Here is a 20666-nt window from a genome sequence, read left to right as displayed (position 1 = left end):
GCCCACTGCACATGACTGCATTTGTTTTCAGCAGAGCTTGTGTTTGCAGCCACGTAGCCACCGTGCCATTCTCTGCAGTCTTATAAAGCTAATCATGGCTGCCAGCAGCGATAAATCAAGTGTAAAACTAAAAGGCTCAATCGGAATGTGCATTGGCCCTCAGTGAAATGAAAGAGTATTTTCCTATTCAACATAATACAGGCTGCTGATTGCATTGCTGTGCCATTCCTTTTAAGGCCTTTTGTTTGTGGGAGGTGACAAATGATGCATAAATACTTAAAGAGTCGCCTCAGCAGCAGCATCCAAAAAAGGCCTTTTTACAAACAATGATAATGACCCCATGTGGTACAATTTGATTAACACAGGAGCAGCTCCCTTCACTGGTAAAAATGGTTTCTGAGATGTGAAAAATAACGCATGGAAATAAGTTTTAGTTTTTTTTCTGCCGGACATATTTTTTCCTACATAGCAGCGATGGGCATGTCATCTTTTTAATGCATGCCAACTCCTTTAATAACAGCCGTGCTGCTGAGACTATACAATGTCTGGCAGATTCATAAACCACCACCTCCTCTAGGCTCCATCTTTTACTATTATGAAATGCAAATGTTATGTCACCCACTTCACGCGGAGATAAATCAGAGACTCCTTGCATTAATACATGGAGCCACTTCACTCTCACTGCACCGCCGGTCACACAGAGTTAATGTGCACTCCAGCCTTTGCCACTGATGCTGCCTTTTATAACCCTTTCCTTTCCATGCCTGTGGAAATTAATTGAGTTTGAGATGACACCACATAGGAAATGGAAAAAGAGTCACATAAACTGCACTGAAACCAGGATTAGACCAAAATGATGGAACTGGCTACAGAACTCCAGCATGGTAAGGTGTTGTTGGAGGAGATTCAAGATATTCTTCTTGTTCAGTCTGTGGCGGACAGAGGGAAGACGCTTATAAGAGGAAAATCATTTGTTTATTATAAAAACATGTGTTCCAACTCTTTTTGCTTTCTGCAGGTCAACCAAAACCTGCTCAAAGGTTATTGGTCAAACTAGAAATGATACCCAGAAAGAAATCTACATATTCTACATATTCACATGCAGAATCTGTTTATAGAGATTATATATGGGGTGATTCAAAGCCAACAAAACAAATGAAACAAACAAAAAACATTTTTTGAAAATACTATGTTATGTAGTCACAAACAATTTACATTTTTGACAATTCACTTTGAAAATACAAAAGATATAGCTTCATAAAATCTGTATGCTGTATTCATACAGTTTATTTAACATTAGCCTCTACCTTTACAAAAAGTATAACCATACAAACACTGGTGAGTTGTCCAGTTGTGAATATGATACATCTTAATAATCTAAAAATGCTCTTTTCATCGACACCATATTTATTACATCATAATAAACTACATTCAAACTGTGGTAATCCTCCTGACGTTCACAGGGTTTTCCTCTGACGTACTCGCCGGGCCTTGGCTCTCACTGTGCAGAGACGGGCTGCTAAAGTACACGACATCAGGGACCTATAGAACATCATCAAATTTAATTCTCAAGAACACAGTCACTGGAGAAGGCGCGGTTCTTCTTTGTCTGTTGAATTAATGCTGCTGCATCAATGTACAAACAGGAAAGACCATCTCTTGTCGGTTTGTCCATTACGAGCTACTGTAGAAACAAGGCGGAGCACTGTGGTGTCCGCGGAGGCAAGACCCACTGCTCACTATATAAATATATAAGGCTCATTCTAACAAAAACACTAGGGTTTTTTAATTAAGGTGGTTACACAGTCACTATAACATAGTTATGAGAATTATAACCCATTTTCACAAATACATCCTCATCATTTCTACACCCTGTCTCTGCCCTGAAAGGTTTGTGTGGTCCTACATTGGTGCAGCAGTGCCTCTGTGGATGTTTCTTTGAATTGTAATTACCAATAAAGTATGATCTGGAAGACAGCTATTGCCTTTAAAGGCCTCGAAGTGTGTTGTCCTCCACTGTCAGTACCTCCCAGATGAGGTAATCATATTGGTTCAATACTACAGAGACAGTGAATCGGAGCTGAACTCGTGTCAGAGCTGCTCCACAACACAGTTAATTATGAAAGGAAACTAAATAAGCCGGGTCCACAAGAGAGCAGTTTCACCTTTCATTATTAGACACCAGGATATTCCACATCAGGCATCAATACAGTATAGTTATCCAGAATCAATGTGGCAATCAATAACAGGTCAGGCCAAAAAAAATCTCTCAGGCAAAATGATCTCATCAACATTGACATGTCAGGATCATGTAAAGGACATGAGAATATTTACAAAGTACGAAGACACAAATTTTTCTCAATTTGTGTCTCAGTCAGTTTGGCCCTTCATGTAGTCCTGCAGATCATCACAACATTCAGATCATGTGCTACAATGATGGCGCTGCCACTCAGAGGACGCATTGGTGAGGGCATTGTGTGGAAATCTACCAATTTGGATTCACGGAGCGATGGATGATTTGAATTGTGTGGCGTGAGGTCGGCTGAGGTGAGACAGAGCAGCAGTGCAGCTCTCTTCTGTTCTCATCAACGTTAGAGGAGCTATAGCAGGAAGTCCATCTGCAGAATGACTGGACGCATTATTCAGCTTGGGTTGACTCTATCAGTCTCTCTCTCTCTCTCTCTCTCTCTCTCTGCCTTACCTTGTGAAAACTGGCAAAGTCCATCTGTCTACGAATTTCCATGATTAGCTCATTGTAATCTGCGTCTGCAGGGTGAGAAACAGCAGTTAAGCCTGATCTAACCTTGCAGCCCTTCTGACCAGCTACAGCCCACTTTGGACTCAAAGTGCACCTCAGCAAAACAGCAAGGATTCAGGCGAATTAGTGGCTCAGAGGTCTGGGATGTGTGCAAAATAAACACTGCAAACCGAATATAAATCTGTCTTTTCTTTACCTCTAAAAAATTATTCAAAATTTGAAATAAATGTAATTTGCATGATTTTGAAACCAGCTGATTATGTGGTTTGTTGCTGCTTAATTGATTAACTATTTGATGAAAGCCAATTGTAAGTACCTGGCCCACTGGTTTTACCTAGTTTGTGATCTGCGAAGTACACAATATGTTACGACTATGACAAAGCAAAGTGATAAACCACGGATTTAAAAGACCAAACCAGCATTTTTGCATGTTTTAAACCATTTAAACCATGCTACACTGTCTTCAACAGTTTGAAATTGGGTTTACAGTTCTTATAGTGAACTACGTGTTGCTTACTCACCTGTGGGACCCTCTTTAGAGTATCCCAGGTTATCAGTCCCTCTTGTCACCTCAGCAACCACTCCTCTCCCAACCACCGATTGGTCGAACCTGCAAATGCACAATGGAGAAGATAACCTTTATATGAGATATGGCAGGGCCACTTAATCTGAGACCGCGTTGTTGTGGCCACAAACATTTTTCCTTCCTCCCACAGCTGCAGTAGATCATTGGGCGGCTGCATTGTTGCAAAATGAACCTCATCATCATTTTTCACTGCGTTTTATTAGACCCAACCCGAGAGCTCAACTCTCACTTCAATGTGCTCAATGGAAAAGCTATAAAATGAATTCCAGCTGAATGAGAAAGGCTGACAAAGACGAAGCAGAATGTATCTTCTTCTGAAATGAGCTAATGACCATTTGGATCTTAATCACGTTGTGACTAAATGTAATAGATATTTAATGCATGTCATTTCAAATTCATGTCTTCAGTTTAATCTATAATGAGGAACAATTAAAATACAATTATTCTCAGAAACAAGTTATACGTATTGATTAAGATTCAAACTAAGTCTGAATTTATAGTAGCTTATTTTAAAGGTGTGGTAATCCAATACACTTTTTCCCTCATTTTATCTTAAGCCTTCACAGTTGATCTCATAAACTGCTTTTAGACATGCACTGAACTCCACAGATCCTCTGTATTGTTTCTGCAGGAGGTGCATGTGAGAACGCATGTCCGAGTGAGAGGTGGAGTGTGGGGGTCGATGACACTTCTAACATGCGACAGACGCAAAAAAAAAGTCAACAAATATCTCCCAGTGAAAAAGCAATGACACACACAGAAGACACAGACGAAGATGTCAAGAGAGTTTGTGTTGATAAGAGCTGACGACGGTGTCGTGGAGCTGTAAACGTGATCTCCGCAGCAGAGTTAATACATCGCCTCCTGCCTCTACCTGCGACACCCGGCTGCTTCACCTCTGGCCTGAGTAACCTGGAGGATTTGTTGTGAACGCGTTGTCATGACTCTAGACTCAAGATTATTTTGGATTTGTTGTTTTGGTTTTATTATGGACTCTTTTGTTGATGGTCTTTTCCTGTTTCTCCTTGTGCTGAGGTTTGGATTTGGGTTCTCCTTGAGTTTTCAGTTTCCTGTTTTATTTTGAAGATTTGCTCCTTGTGTGTTTCCTACTTTACTTCCTGTCTTTGTCCCGTTTCCTGCCCCTGTGATTGTCTGCACCTGTTCCTCATGTGTTTCACCTGTGTCCAATAACCCCTGCCTCCCCTGTGTATAGAAGTCTTTGTGCCTCCATTTGTCTTTGTCAGTTCGTTCTGTTGGGTTTTGTCGAAGCAGGTGGACCCAAAAATGCAGAGCAAAAAGGTAGTAAAACAAAAGGTGTCCTTTAATGTAAGGCAAAGTTCTTGCAAAGAAAAAACTAAAATAAAAATCCATAAACTCAAAAAGGTTAACAGCAAAAACAAGGAAAACACTATAGGAGACACTCGAAAAAGAGAAGGGAACTGATGGAGGACAAATGACGACAGGGTGGTGAGACGGCCATGAAAGACGCAAACTAATTCTGTCATCCATAATAAAACCAAAACAACAAATCCAAAATACTCTTAATAAAAGAGGCAAAGTCTAGGTCTTAAATCCAGAGTCATGACGCGCGTCGGTGCAGAGAACCTCCCGAATCCAATTCTCCCAATTTCATGTCTGAAAACAGCTATAGTAAAGAAAATCCTTTTCATTGTTTCAAAAAGCCCCATAAAGCAAAACAGGTGGAAGAAAAAGTTTTTCAATCTCACCATGAAGGCTCCTTTGGGCTTGGATCTGAAAGGTAAAAGGAAAATGAGGCATTAAGTTTCCAGAACTATTATGACCTATCATCTGCTAACTTTATTATTCTCACTGCATTGACAACAGAACCATTGTGCTGGCTCACTGCATCAATATAAATGTCCCGCTGTTTATCAGTTTTGGGTTCTGTACTAATATCCCAGCCTCCAGTCAGTTTGAAATTCAGCAGTGAAAGCTAGAGCTGAGTGTTGATGAGTTTTGTAACGTGGCTTTGTGGTTGTCTTCGCTGAAGGTCCTCCTGGCCACGGAAAAAACACACACCGATGTAACAGTGGGGCAGATGGTGCTTTCCCCAGGAGAGATACAAACTGTTCCTCTTACCGGGGGAGAAATTGCCTTTGTCGTTATATTTTAAATCCCTGCTGTCATGCCAACCAAAGTCTTTGAGGGTGAATATATTAGATCCCTTCTATTTTTCCCAAATTTTTCAAAGCATACATTATTCCCTATTGAGATGGATTACCCAAAGAAAAGCTCAGTGACTTGGAAGTGAGCCACATCGTCAAACATCCTCATGAAGTTAATTTCTCTTGCTCAGGGGTGTTACATAAAAGCTAGGAGACTGAAGCAGGGAGGGGGATGTAGATGGTATTAGAAGTTTCAGGTACAGACACAAACCTGGCACACCTGCCCTTTGATAATCCCTCAGCGCTAAACCATGGCCATGATTTGCAATGGTCCAGAATCAGTCACAGGGATTACATTGACTTTTAAATGTGTGACTCAGGGCCACTTTTTTGTTATCTCACACAAACAGGCCTCCGCCGCCTCCTTGCGCTAGAACAACGATCCCCTCGGAGATGGCAGTCCAGAAACATCTCTGCAACCTCCTGCTTTCCTGGCTAGACTCTTTTTTTACAACATCGCGCCACCTCCAGAACGTGCTGGGGTATCGACCTCACTGCTTGGAAACTTGACAAGTGGTCCCTCCACATCACAAATATTCCGTCCAAGTCAGGAGCTCTAAAGGAGTTGCAGTAAAACTGTCTCACGGTGTGGTGAGTTTAAACCTTATTAATGGGTTTATACAATTTTCCTGACCCACGAAAGACCCGGAGGGCTGTGAAGACAGAGTTGGTACTGCTTTGGTCACCTCTCAGCTTTAAAAACAAAGTCTCAAAATGTTTCTCTTGAAGGTATAGTTCAACATTTTGGGAATTATGCTCATCTGTTCTGCATAAATCTAAGAATAAAAATGTATATTTAAATTAATTAAAACAGAGAGCAATTTCACTGGTTGATAAAACCATTCAATTTCTATAGAAGTCTAAGAGAAAATGACTCGTACTTCTCACTTGATAGTAAACCTTTTCCCTAAGGAGTTTAAAGTCTCAATCGGTTGTTTCAAGTTTTCTTCAATACAGCCTGGTGTTCACTTTGTAAATAATGGTCCCATTTAGTGTAGGTGATGTGTGGTATGCATTAGGGTGTGGATACCGTGTGATTGACAACTAGTACCATCCAATGGGTGTTGTTCTCGAGCTCTAGGTGAGTCTTACCCCCCTATCCTCCAAATATGGTCACTTCTGGTTTCAAAAGATGAACAAATGGCGCCGGCCAAAATGCCAAACTCGAGGTTTCAAAATGGCACTTCATGAACCAATGGGTTACATCACAGTGGGTTGCCATTTGGATATAATGAAATCATCAGTCAGCTGTAGTATTAGAGTTTTTGTTACCTTTGGACAGAACTTTCTTTCAGTCTTATTTGTATGTGTGTCAGACCTAATCCTTTTTCTTTCCTCTCCGTTATTATGCAGATATTGGACAGAGGAGTCAAGGTGCTGTTTAAATGCTCTAAACACATAAATACGACACATATTGTTTACAGCGGCCATGTTTTTTCACACAGGTCTGAACAATTACACAACTTAGAAAATTAGAGGAGCACATGAATGCCCAGTAACAGCAGCATGGTGTGCAGGTGTGTTTGTGTGCTCTGAGAGACGTCAAACCCCAGTCATGTTTACATCACTACCTATCTGATAGGGAGCCATCATGCTTTATAAATTTAGGTAAGGTCAATGGTTTCATAGGGAGGGACTAACGTGTACTGAGCGCAGATCACAATGCACACATAGAGGGTGTGACTTTATTCTCTGCTCAGGATACCATAACTGCATTATTTCTTGATATTGAAAATAGTTTTCAGCTGCTAAACTAATGTTTAAAGCCTCATTTATGTATAACTTTTATTCTCCTCATCAAATATTTGCCAAAAAAGCTGCATGGTGCTGTGTTTCAGTGGGGTATATTCAAACATACAGACTCATGTGGAAGGAATGTGGGGTGTCAGGAGGACCTATTGTTCCCCAAGGTACAACTTCTGTCAGTGTATCAACAATCCTTTTAGCAAACAGGTTGCTCAAGATCTCATTTCCCCCGAAACAACTGTCAACTCTTCCTCATATTTCAATGTCCTTCATCAGACTGTCTCACTGATGCGGCTAACAAGCACTGAGACATAGTCCCTTCTTTTCTACAAGGCAGGCCCACTCAAATGACTATGTTACTGCAACCACCTTTATTAAATCAAACACCTGCAGTGAAAAGATTACTGGTCTCACTCTGGTGGGACGACTGTCAGCGTATTGTGTTAGTATTTCATATTTTTCATTATTATTTGAAGGCTCAAGAGTATAAACGTCAAACTAGATGATTCTAACAACAATGACTAAGAACAAAAAATAAAATATAAGTTACAAATTAAATTACCCAAAATATCGGAATATATTTTAAATCTTTTATGACTTATTGTTTTCTTTTCTTCTTTTTGTTTGTGTGTGTGTGTGTGTGTGTGAATATTGTTATTATTATATATTAATATATTTATACATGCATGAACATTGTAAAGCTCTTCAATCTTTCTGCATCTGACTGTCTGTATGCCCTGACAGAAATCAGACTGCATGAAAAGAAACCCTGCACTGCAGCACTACCGCAATCGTCTTAATTAACATGTTACCGCAATTTCCAAAAATACAGTGAGTTACTGTAAATGCAATCTACCCACAATGCCAGGCAAATTGTGGTAACTAACTGTAAAGATGTTTTATGGTATTTTTTGTGTGTAATTTGTGTTTTTTAACTGTAAAAATACTGCAAAGATTAACAGTGTGCCTTGTTGTTCATGGAGATAATTATTCCTTCCTGTCTTGACTAGTCGAACACACACACACCTCCGTAACCTCTTTGCTGCTGCTTTTTGCAGAGAAGTAACGCTTTCTGCTGACAACTAATGTTCCGCCTTTGTCAGAAAAAATATAGCGTGCCCTTGGTGAAGGCCAGCACGGGGGGGCATTGCCGAGTCACAGCATGTAACCACCCATCTTCTTCATTATACTTTAATCACAGTTTCTTTACAGGAAAGATGTAGGGGGAGGTGACATTCAATTCACCTGGAGCAATTTAAGGAAGAGAAAAGTGCCTACTTGCTTGTCTCCTCTGTCTGTAGCAGAGGACAATGCAGATGCCGAGCAGGAGGAGCAGCAGAAGAGCAGAGAGGGAGGCAGTCACTGCCAGCGGGACCGTGCAGTCATCATCTTCCTGCACCACCTCTGCAACTGAGGAGGGGAGGTCACGTCAGTGTTGTGGTAAAATAAATGCTGAAGCAAGTGTTGTTAGTTTGCAATTCAATTACAGATTTGCAGACATGGTGTAAAGAAAGCTGCGTTTAATATCCTGTTTTAATTTGCAGTGGCGGGCAAAAGAGAGGAACAGTTCTGTCGCGTGGAGTCGAAGAAAACGTACAAATGGAATATGATGTTTTTATTTTACAGGCTGTGCAAACTCATGCAGTTTCGATCTGCCACTTGCTATTCCACTCTGCTCTTCAATAATAACGCTGAGTGATGATTCACCAGCTTCCCCAAAATAAGGAGGGAACTAAATGAAACACACAAAGGGAAACATGCTAGAAAAGGAAACACATAGAAATGAAGAGAGAGAGAGAACTAAAACAGGACAGAACAAAGCAGTGACGAGTAAGAGCTTCCTACTGTGCATTCACATGCATGCAGTCATGTTATGTAAATGTACAATATGTAACTTTGGCCACTAGGGGTCTTTCAATCAAAACAATTATTAGAGTGACTGCCCACTTTTATAACAGCCCTGGTTCCTAAAAAACTTTGTACATAGTTTAAAAGTGAAGGGACTACACATCCTATGAACCATGGTGAATTCCTGACTGATCACTCTCCTATGGCTCAAAACCTCTATTCAGCAAATGAATGGGTTATTTACTTCTGCAACGTCGCTGTTTCTGTAACAAAAGACCAAGTTTGATGACTCGTGAAGCAGCATGAGGTCACCACCATTGCCAATAATCTACCTGATGTGACTTAGGTGCAAATGATGTTCACGGATGAATTAATGCATCAAAGTTTTATTCACGTTACGCGGCAAACAGCAATGTAGAATTGTGATCCATTACCAGTGACCAATACAAACAGTGGAAGGAAAAAACAAAGGACTGGCTAACTGGCTAACTGGCTAACAGTTTGTTTGTCCTTCGTCATACGTCGTTTGAGCTGGAAGTTATTGCAGCTATGGACAAAGCCACAGGTAAAGGAAATGTGATGCAATTAAAAGGCGACCAAAATGAAACATCCCGTTACCTTGAATAATATTGGGGATTTCTCTGAGTTTGAATATAATGGATTATGTACATAAGTCAAAGACATTTTAATATGAAGAATTGTTATATATTCTCTTTAATGTGAAACATACAGTGTTCCAGTCTCACCCACTGTCAGACGGACGCCGCTCTTCAGTGGCGTGGTGAGGGCAGACACGGAGACCAGACAATCCACTTCAGAGCTCTTTGCCGCCATCACACTGAGGTTGCTGCTCACAGTGAAGAGGCTCTTCCCCGATTCTTCACTGCTGATGTTGTATTCAGCCTGGCTCACCTGCACACCATCCCCCACAGAGAGAGGAGCATTATCATTTACTGTTTATTCTAATCAGGATGTCTGCTCCCACTGACCAGTTATCCTGGAAATACACCACACACAAGTATTCATCCACACATTTTTACTGAACAGGACTGATGATGCAGGGCTGGTGTGTATCTCTCTGCCATATTTTCTTAAAGCTCCAGTGTGTAAGATTTCAGTGAAAGGGATCTATTGGCAGAAATTTAATATAAAATAATCATGTGAGGTTTTCACTAGTGTGTTTCATCTCAATTATACGAATCGTTGTTTTCTTCACCCGAGAGACCCCCTGGGCCCTTGGTATTTAAATACTTTATATTTACATCGGGAGCACGTCCTCTCTACGGAGGCTGCCATTTTTTTTTTTTTTTTTACAGTAGTCCAAACTGGACAAAGTTAACATCTTTTGAGTTTTTATGACAACTGAAGGTTTCCACAGGTAGGGTGAGGTGAGGGGTATTCAGCTGCAACGTGCAACTTCACCACTAGATGTCCCTAAATTCTACTCACTGAACATTTAAGTTGTAAAAGAGAAGTTAAAGGAAGCTCAGCTCTTCGAAGGGGATAGACAGTATCACTCCCTCTCTGTTCAGAGGGGGGACAGGGTATCCTACTAAATCACATAATGAAGTTCACACTAGAACTTTTTCGACTAACAATATTATAATTCATTGACTTTGTTGTGGCCAGATTCTTTCTGAATTGTAATGCAGATTGACAATCTTCTGCCATAAAATTAAGGTGAGAGAATGAGCTAGAATTGTTCTTGACCCACTATTGTATTCTATTTTTGCAAGATGCAGCTAATACACAGATACGGACATAAACATGTAAATTCAGTTATGATTTATGCAGCTAGAATTCCCAATATTGTCTCAAAGGGGTTTTTACAATATTTGCAGCATATATCATAATCTATCCTCAGACCTGCAGTTTAAAAAAAATATATTATATGAATAAAGAATATGATCCATTTCAATATAGAGCAGATAATGATGTGCGTGTCTGTCTGCAGTCATGTAGTTACCTTCTTGTCATTCACCTGCCAGTACAGACTGGGTTCAGGATACCATCCTGCTGCTCGGCATTCAAATATCACTGACTTCCCCTTGAAAGCCAACTTGTCGTCCCCCGAGACTTTGACGATGCCCTTTTCTGCAAGCAGAAGAAAATACATTAACAAACTGGAATTTTGTGCTTTTCATTTTTTTAAGTGCCTGCATGTGAAGGTTAATCATGCCTGTATATTCCTCTGGATGCATGTGTGTACATTTAACCGATTTTTATCATCAGTAACCTTTGAAATTCATGCAGCTGCATGCATGTATGTGTATCTCTCTGTTGCCTGGTGAATGCTTTTCTTTATCCCCCTTCATTTTCCTCCCTGGCACCAAATAAGCTACTTAAGGCCCCTGAGAGATACAGTATCTCATCTGTGAGGTCTATTGTCTGGCAGACTGAAAGCTGGTGGAGGCAACAGACAATTGCTATAGACAGAAAGATAATTACAGGAGCTTCACCGCTTTGTCTAAGCGAAGGATATGCCAGTGTTGATTTAGGTTCAAATCCTCAGACGTTTCTGTGCACATTATTGGCCGGCCCTTTTCTCCAGCTGCCTTTATTTGATGCCTGATTTGGTGTCATAAACATTGTCCTGTCCAAGTCTTAACAGCGCCCGGTTCTGATTGTGGACTCCAGCTGCTCTCTGAGAACCTCGGCACCGGCGAGTCAAGGTTGGCGAGGAACCAGCAGCCTTATTTGCACTGATTGGGGCAGGCACATCATGGCTGATTAATCCATCTGAATAGGAAATGAACGTCAGCTCTTCCTCCCAAAGCTCCACTCTAAGTGATCTAAGTTTTCACAAGGGTTGTTAATTACTGTAGGGGAAACTCTTTGGGCTGCAGTGGCGAGCTGTGTGAAGCGGGGAATCCCCAGCTTACTCCGATTTCAGAGATTTTCCAGTAGGGCTCTTTAATTGGGAAATTGCAGGCAGCTTTAAAAGGTGTAGTTAGTGATTCTGGGGAACAACTGTGGATGCTTGAAAACAAATACACTCCTCCTTTTGCTGCTGCTTCAGAAGGTGGTAAACCACTTATCTCAATAAGTTGCATTTAGCCACCACAGACATTAGCATTATATGTCAACAATATGCGAACTCTGCATTTACACAAATGACAACTTCAATGACCAGAATCAACCACAACTGCTTGTGCATATCTGTCCTTGAAAAGCCGACAGTCAGACCATGATGTACCATCGCAGCTGCACCACCGGTGTTAATGACTGGCTGCTTCCTGCTCGGACAATGTTATGTACCGGTGCGTGGTCACAGCAGCCCACAGCAGCCCACAGCACCATCCAGAGGCAACTCCTTGTCATCTCTCCACCCCTGAAACATGAATCTTGACCCTTTTGTTATCTTTGTTGGGTTAGCTTTAGTCCGTGGTGACTCAGTACTTAGAATTTGGAGCGCTACTGTGACAACCCATGTTGCTGATTGGCTAAAATAGTGTTATGCTGTCCGGTCGGCCAGCATTTTTGTCTTTCTTCAGTGCAGAGATATAAGCAGAATTTAACTAAAAGGGAGTGAAATTGCTTACCCCATCTTTATATAACATGCACTTTATGTGTGGTTGCAGATTTATTCCAATTGGGATGTGGGGCACAATTCCTCTACAATTACCACATCCATGTTCACGGTTATCTGATTTATAAGACATCTGGTCATCTTCAGATCAAGTAAAAAGGCTTGCGAGCACATATTGATTTGTCAAAGCGAAAGGATTGTGCGTTTGAGTGAGCGAGAGACATAAGCATGAGGGAGGGGACAGTGACGTTCATATTTACAGCATCTTCATATTGGACAATTAAAGCAGGGAGTGTGGATGATGGCATCAAGAGTCAACCAGCCCTGTGTGGATTTGTGGCCCTGTCCCAACAGTATATTTGAGGCTGCAGTGCACAAATCACAGGCAGAGTTGCTGACTGTTAACCGGCCATGCCAGGATGCACAATTAATTCAAAGGCTGTGTCAGGCCGTATGATCCTCCGCATCCAGACTGGAGGGCCTGATTCACCATACACTCCTGTTAATGGCTGCATATGTCAGTGGGGATTTGTGGCACTGGCAGCAATGAGGGCTCTCTCAGTAATATATTGGCAGCGAAGGATCATTGGTTTTTGTCCCCTCCCCCCCCCATTCGCTTTTTGCAGAGCGAATGTTTCCAGGCCGATCTTCTTTTTAGCTGAGCTCTCAGTTTGGTTTGTACACACTGTTATTTGACTTCTTAAAAAGTTGTCTTAAAAACGCCATCCATACATTTTTCAAAATATAGTTGGTGCGCTTGAACAACCCTTTTCAAAACTAAAAGAGACAAAGAATTAAGACTCAAAGATCTAATTTGAAACCTTTATATATTTATATGATGATCATTTACACTTATGATTTCCAAATTTATGACAATAAGGAGATACTAAAAAGTTTGAACTTGAATTATACCATAGGTCGTTTTTAAATTGCATATTGAATTTGTTTAAACTTTCTGTTATAAGTTTAGGGAATGAATGAACAGTTTGTAATAATAACATTAAATCACTGATATCTGTAAAGATCTACATTATTTGTCTCTTAAAAACAGATATATTGATCTTTGGGACTGTTCAGAGTTTCTATTTTTAAATTGATTCGGCCATTGAAGAAAAATCAGACAACCCTCACTTCAGCAAAAATTTCAACTGTATAGCATGAAAACTTTTTCTGGTCTCTCATTCACCTAAGTTACACACCAATAATCAGATGAAACCAATAAATTAGGAATTTAAAAATGGAAAAATAATAGTGTTTCTCTGCATAATTTTGAAAGTTTGAAGTCCATTTCTATTTTTATTTTTTTACAGTGTACAATCACTAATCTGTATCCATCTATCACTTATGCTGGCTTTCCTTATGGATTGGTGGGTGGTGCTGGATCCAATCCCAGCTCACATTGGGCAAGAAGTGAGTTATCACAGCAACATAGAGACAAACTACCCTCCACACACAAATTCACAATTATGGTCAATTTAGAGTCTCCAATTGACCTAACCTCATATCTGCATGTCTGTGGACTGGGGTGGGGGGGGGGGGGGGGAGCTGGAGTACCTGGAGATGACCCGCAGATTCAGGGAGATCATGCAAACTCCACACAGAAAGGCTAGGATTCAAACCAACAACCCTCATGCTGTGAGGTGACAGTGGCCACATTAAATGCAGGAATATCTTTGGTAATCCCTGTGAGGGAAATCCCACTCCCTAACATGCTGGTTCACACTGCAGTGCATTCAGAGCTGATTCTGTATATCTTGCTGCCTGCTCTGACCTGTTGAGTTCAACACTTTCCAGCTGGTAAGTAGAATTGGATTGGAATTGGACTGATAAGTGTTGGGCCAATCAATTCACCACCTCCCACGCTGTCATTAGCAATGTCACAAGAACCATCAAACATGCCGGGGTAACTGTGTTCCACCACGCAGACCTAAAGGATTTCCCAGCCTACACACTTGTATTGATCTCTCAGGTACCAATGCAGCTGTTATTACAGAAAATTGAAAACTTTGATTCTATTAACTCCACTCTGCAAACCAGCTAAAGCACTCAATTAAGACGTGTCCCCTTAAATCCACAACAATATGATGTCTTTTTTGTGCTCTTTGTTATTTTTAGTGGAGACAGCAGTGTGTGGGGGTGTGCAGCATCAGAGCTGCTACACAACCATTTCTTCGTCCCTTCATTTACCTCCTTTTCGAGTTTATTTCTGCACTTTCTCACACTGCAATGATTTTCAAGAGATGTGCCATCTGCTTAGTTTCCTCCCAGTGTGTGTGTTTGTGTGTGAATGTGTGTGCATGCCTGTACTTATATCTTTGTGAGGACCATTTTGAGCCTATAGACCTTATGGAGAGAGTACATTGTGGGAGAGTGAGGACATTTTGGCCGTTCCTCAATTTTTCAATGAGCTGATCGAGGGTTCTATGTGCAGCGCTTTTTCTATCACAGGCCATTCACACACTGTTGGCACAGCCATCAGGGGCAATTTGGGGCTCAGTATCTTGCCCAAGGACACTTCAGAATGCAAAATGGACGAGCTGTCTATCAAACCTCTGACATTCTGGTTAGTGGATGACCCACTCTACCCCCTGTGTCACAGCTGCCCCTTTACGTGTAGTTGTGGTGGTTAAGGTTATGGTAAGGTACAAGGGAAAGCATTATGCCAAAGAGTGTCCTCACTAAGACAGTAGTAGAAGACAATGTTTGTGTGTGTGTGTGTGTGTGTGTGTGTGTGTGTGTGTGTGTGTGTGTGTGTGTGTGTGTGTGTGTGTCTGTATTTATATAGAGTTTTTGGAGATGATCACTCAAAGCAGTTTATAGTACAGTTCTGTCATTCACCCGTTCACAAACACATTCATAGATGTGCTGCACTTTCTCTATCACACATCACCCACACGCTGCCGGGACAGCTGTCAGGGGTAATTTGGGGTTCAGCATCTTGCCCGAGGACACTTCGGCAGGTGGAATGGATCGAACCGCCAACCCTCTGGTTAATGGACGACCCGCTGTACCGTCTGAGCCACAGCCGTGCATGTGTGAGAATAAATCACACAGATGCACTTAATACCTCAGACTATGTTCTCTCACACAAACACGTACAGACGAACACACAGACCTTGTACGAACAGGTTTGCTGTTTTCCTGTCGATGCCCTGAAGGTCACAGGTCACTTGTCCCTGGTTGTACCTCTCTGTGCTGTTCAGGACAAACACCCAGCTGTCTCTCTTGGAGCCGGAGACTGGCTCAGCTGTCACATTAGTGATGGGGGACTGCAGGACACCGTGCAACTTCGAGATGGTGACCGCCGCTGTGCCGTTCAGCAGCCACAACATCACGGTCCACTTGGTGTTGGAGGCGCTGCAGGTAAACCGAGCCTCCTCCCCTCGCAGGACAGTCAGTGTTTCTGGGTACAGCTTCATCTGAGCTCCAGCTGCTGAAGGTCCAAACATAAACAGAAATAAACCACGGTAACTTTAGTCACATCAATGTGATGCTGAGTCTGAGAACAGATCACATCACCGGAACACCACTTATGAACAGACGAACCTTCAAAGGAACAGTGTGACATTTCTTGCTGAGAATTAGATGAGACCACCTCATATTACGCTGCCTGAGGAAATACTCAGTAGCTTCCTTTGAATTAAAGCTTAAAATGTACTTTTATCGTACCACATTCCCGGATTTTACCTCATTCTAGTTTTTCATTATTGCAACGGGTGGTCATAAATTGAATATCTGTCACCATGTTTTTATAATAAAAAAAAATTATAATTTTTTCTTTTATGCCTGTGTTTTTTAAATGTTACTTCTGTGTGTTTTTACTTGTTTTTTCCTATTTATGAAGCACTTAGTAATTTTATTTTGAAAAGCGCTATAAAGATATTATTATTATTATCTGTTTGGTAAATTTGAACCAACAGCTAGCTGCCAGTTAGCTTAGCATAACAATCTCGCTCCTTCTGAAGGTAAAACCATCTAAACCTAATTAACATGTTACATTTTGTCAAATTTATACAAAACAAAAGTGGAAAAACAAAAGGTTGTGGTGCTATGGGAGGTTATGTGCATCACCATGAGGTTGCCTAGCAACAATATACTTTATAACTCAAAGCATTATAAAGCAATCCCAATTAAGAGGTTGGATACACAAAATGCAAACAACACTATATTGCACAGTTTCACGACTAATCACATTCACAGAAAACATTGAACTTTTTTGCAATGCAAATGGACTCCTTTCGAATACTAAATAGGTAAAAACTACTGTACTGATTTCCACTATATTTTGTAAAGGGGTGGGAAGTGACCAAGGGAGGATCCCATTAAAATTTGGTGCAGGTTTAAACTTTCACTTTCTTTAAAGTTGCAAGATACTGTGTTTTTAAAAATTTCTTTAATTTCTAAGTGAATAAATTATGGATCTTGATGATGATCAAAATCTCGGCCATGTGAATTTAGATTTAGGTTTCATTGAGGGACTGTTGGGCCTTTGTGGAGGTATGAGCTCTGTGAGTTCCATTCAAATTTGTATTATTTTGGAAGAGACTTTGCCTGCAAGGTAAAGGAAAAGCATAAATATGGAGGAGACTCAGTGACCAGTAAGTCGACAGATCCACTCAGTGTGTTCAGGGCCCCGGACAAACTGAAGAATTCAGTGATGTTGTTTTATTCATCGCTTCACGAGCCATATGAGGGTGAAAAATTTAGAGGAGGTTGTTGGCTCCTTGTCTGATGTAGAAATCTGAGTCTTGCCAGAGGATCAAGTGTGTGTCACTTATAGAGAACCTTGTCAGCACAATCAAGACATGGAGAGCAAGTGAAAGTAAGAGTGCAGAGATAAATTAAATAGGGCTGAAAGGACTGAAAGAGACAAATGAAAGAGAATGACGGCACCACTCCCTACCCGTCTGTTTCTTAAAGCTGTTGACAAGATGGCTGATTGGCTGAATGGGATGAATGAGGGTAAACAAGTTTTCAAGTTTCAAGTTTTATGAGTCAAATGTAAGTTTACAGTAAAATGAAAAGTGTTGAACGAGGACAGGTCAGCTCAGCAATGCAATGAGAGCAATGTCATAGCGAATAAAAAGTAAGATAAAAAAATAAGAAATTTAAAGCAAGTAAAGAGCTGAATATAGAAACAAGAATTAAACACAATAGTATATATATTAGAGAATGCATGTGGGAAACCAAAGTGACAAGTGTATACTGTACAAGTTTATGTATATAAAGTTATTGCACATTTTCCCGAGGTGAACCAGGATTTACGAGAAAAAATAATGCATGGCTGTCACTCTGCAGGGTTTTAACAGTAACCTACAGACATCTATAAAGATACAAGGGTCACATGATAGGGGCTAAAATAATCTATAAGGAAACATTCATAACCAAGTGTACACTAACAGAAACACACACACACACACGCGCACGCACACACACACACACACACACACACGCACGCACACGCACACACACACACAGAGAGAGGCAAACATCCTCAATTACAATCTTTCAAATCTGTGTGTTTTTCTGTTGCAGAAAAATGAAGGAGATGTGGAATTAGCATTAATGGTGAACTGTGAAATATGACATAACATGCTCATGCCGCAGCACTGCAGGGTGATGTATCACTTGTTTGTGGCATGATAACTGTGTTACCTTCTACAGCCAGCGGCGCAGACTCATAAATGTTGCATATGTTTAGGAAATTAGGTCTGAGAAATATGTAGGCCGGCACATAGAGCTATTTCTTTTCATCGCAATCGGAGAAAGGCAGACTAATGAGCAGCATTTGTGCAAGATGCTTTTAGGACCATGAACCAGTGACTGTGAAGTCACATACACACTGGCAACATCTTATCTTATCAGTCTATTAACTGAATAGGCAGCCATTTTGGAGAAGATGAATTGTTTTGTTCAGATTGATTGTCTGTGGGTTTAATCTGAAGGGTTCCACCATTAAACACACCACAGCAGTGAATAAAGCTGTTAATACACACAGATTACTTTTCCCCTGTGATACATCACCAACCATGGAAGCTGCTGTGTTTCTTATGAGCTGAACTCTCACCTTGAATCCCGCAGGAAAGTAGCAGCACCAACAGATGAAGCACCATCATTCAACGCATGGAAGGCCCTGAAATGAAAGTTAGTGAATCCATTACCTCTGCCAACGAGTTAATGTTTTCATTGGCATTTGTTTGATGGTTGGCAAGATTGCTCAAAAGCTACTTCACTGATTTACATAAAATTTTGTGGAGGGGTGGAGTGAAGGGCCCGCTAAAGTTTGGAGTGGATCTGGATAAACAGGCTGACATTTTTTTCACTTTCTTTTACATGACGAGATAGGATGTTCGCCTTGTTGGAGGTATGTGCTCTCTGCGTGACTTTCTAGTTCCAAGGACCATAGTTGATCATAATCTCAGGTTTTTAGCTATGCTAGTCACATGGATCCATGACAGTGTCTTAAATATCTTAATAACTATCGGACACACTGCCACTAAATGTGATGCAGGTGCCAGCATTGCCATTAGGATATGCCTTCATGACTTTGGCGATCCCCTTAGCTGCTCTCATTCAAAGTTTTCACTTATGCTGTGAAATACCTCAACATGTAGAGGAGGGACTGGCTGAGAGATTAATGTTTCTCAAAGGATAAATATGACTGATTCAGTCAATGCTTAGATTTTTACTGTGGAACCAGCATCAGGATTATATTTGAGGTTTTAATTAAAATGTCTCAACAACAACTAATGGATCCTTTTAGTGAAATAAAAAAAAAATTCTCATCTTCATAATTCTGATTACAACCATTCTAAAACACAACCAAATTCAGGGTTTACCTAAAGTTACGTACATCAATACAACACATAAAGGACTTAAAGGTCCAGTGTGTAAGATTTAGGAGAAAGAGATCTATTGGCAGAAATTCACTGTAAAATAATTCTAGTGATGTTTTCACTAGTGTGTTTGATCTAAATTGAACTAATTGTTGTTTTCTTTACCCTAGAATGGGCCTTTTATATTTAAATACTTTATATTTACATTACGAGTGGGTCTTCCGTGTGTTTTTTACAGTAGAACAGACTGGACAAAGTAAACACCTGTTTATGACAACTGAAGGTTACCACAGGTTCTCTATCATGTTTGGAAGGGGAGGGTGAGGTGACGGGTGTTTAGCTGCAACATGCAACTTCACCAGTACAATGCAATTGCAATAAAGTGTTTCTATTCAATTCTATTCTATTGAATACATATTACTCTTGGATCACTACCACACACAGAGGATATTTCTATATTGTCAAAGTGCAAGGAAGTCAAAACAGCAGGAATGTGAAGACATTTTCTTGATCTTGAGAGAACCCTAGTAGCATGACTTTTTACAAGCTGGATCTGTTCAGTGGATATCTGGGGCAGACAAGGTAATTTAGTCAATTTAAGAATTACAATATTCCCATCGGCTGTAAACAAACGGCTTCCGTATCCTGGAATTTTAACCATACAACTCCTAAGCTTTCTTTGTTGTGTGGAAAAGAGAAGAAAAAAAAGGTTTAGGTCCAAACTAAATATTAACCTAGTATTTTTATTCATTTATTAAATAAAAACACTAGGGTAACCAGTAAAATTACTGAGGTGTTCGATCCTCTATAAAAAGCAGCATCTCTAAAATACAACTGAAGCTCATCTTACGTTTAAAATGAAAGACATTAGAATTATCTATGTGTGTGACTCACCTCAGTCCAATGTGTGTGTGGATGAGCAGCTAGCGTCGCACACAGTGGATTCATGTCAACAATGCTGCTTCTTCCTCATGCCTGGTGCTCTGCCATGTCGCCCAAAAACAGTCCCGTTAAATATTAGCAGAGTCGGAGCAGGGAACTTTGTCCTCTGCAGATGTATAAGTACACAGAGTGACTCACACTGCAAACAATGCCTCCTGTAAGTCCCCCAGTTCCCAGGGCCCCTGAGACCAGGCCCCCACTCTCTTCACATGAATGCATTCAGACACACTAAATG

General features: G+C 40.8%; 1 protein-coding gene across 5 annotated transcripts; it reads right to left on the bottom strand.

Annotated features, from left to right (window-relative positions):
- Nucleotides 1-1173: 1173 nt before the first annotated feature.
- igsf5b (immunoglobulin superfamily, member 5b) lies at nucleotides 1174-20531 on the bottom strand. Of its 5 annotated transcripts, none has more exons than XM_034605360.1 (11): nucleotides 20384-20531; nucleotides 18721-18786; nucleotides 15769-16086; nucleotides 11091-11218; nucleotides 9871-10036; nucleotides 8555-8680; nucleotides 5072-5096; nucleotides 3280-3368; nucleotides 3075-3104; nucleotides 2702-2766; nucleotides 1174-1542 (listed from the first exon to the last, which is right to left on the bottom strand). In XM_034605360.1, exons 2-11 carry the CDS (start codon nucleotides 18767-18769, stop codon nucleotides 1432-1434), a joined length of 1107 nt encoding a protein of 368 aa, XP_034461251.1. In that variant the 5' UTR covers nucleotides 18770-18786; nucleotides 20384-20531; the 3' UTR covers nucleotides 1174-1431. The 5 variants fall into 5 exon arrangements, with proteins under 5 accessions (XP_034461251.1, XP_034461249.1, XP_034461250.1 ...); XM_034605358.1 differs by having other exon boundaries at nucleotides 8555-8686; nucleotides 20384-20530; XM_034605359.1 differs by having other exon boundaries at nucleotides 8555-8686; nucleotides 15769-16083; nucleotides 20384-20530.
- Between the last annotated feature and the right edge of the window lie 135 nt (nucleotides 20532-20666).

The sequence above is a fragment of the Hippoglossus hippoglossus genome, chromosome 13, assembly GCF_009819705.1.
Source record: "Hippoglossus hippoglossus isolate fHipHip1 chromosome 13, fHipHip1.pri, whole genome shotgun sequence".
NCBI classification, from domain to species: Eukaryota; Metazoa; Chordata; class Actinopteri; order Pleuronectiformes; family Pleuronectidae; genus Hippoglossus; species Hippoglossus hippoglossus.
The sequence above is the reverse complement of the archived record's forward strand: the minus strand, read 5'-3'. Positions and strand labels throughout refer to the sequence as shown.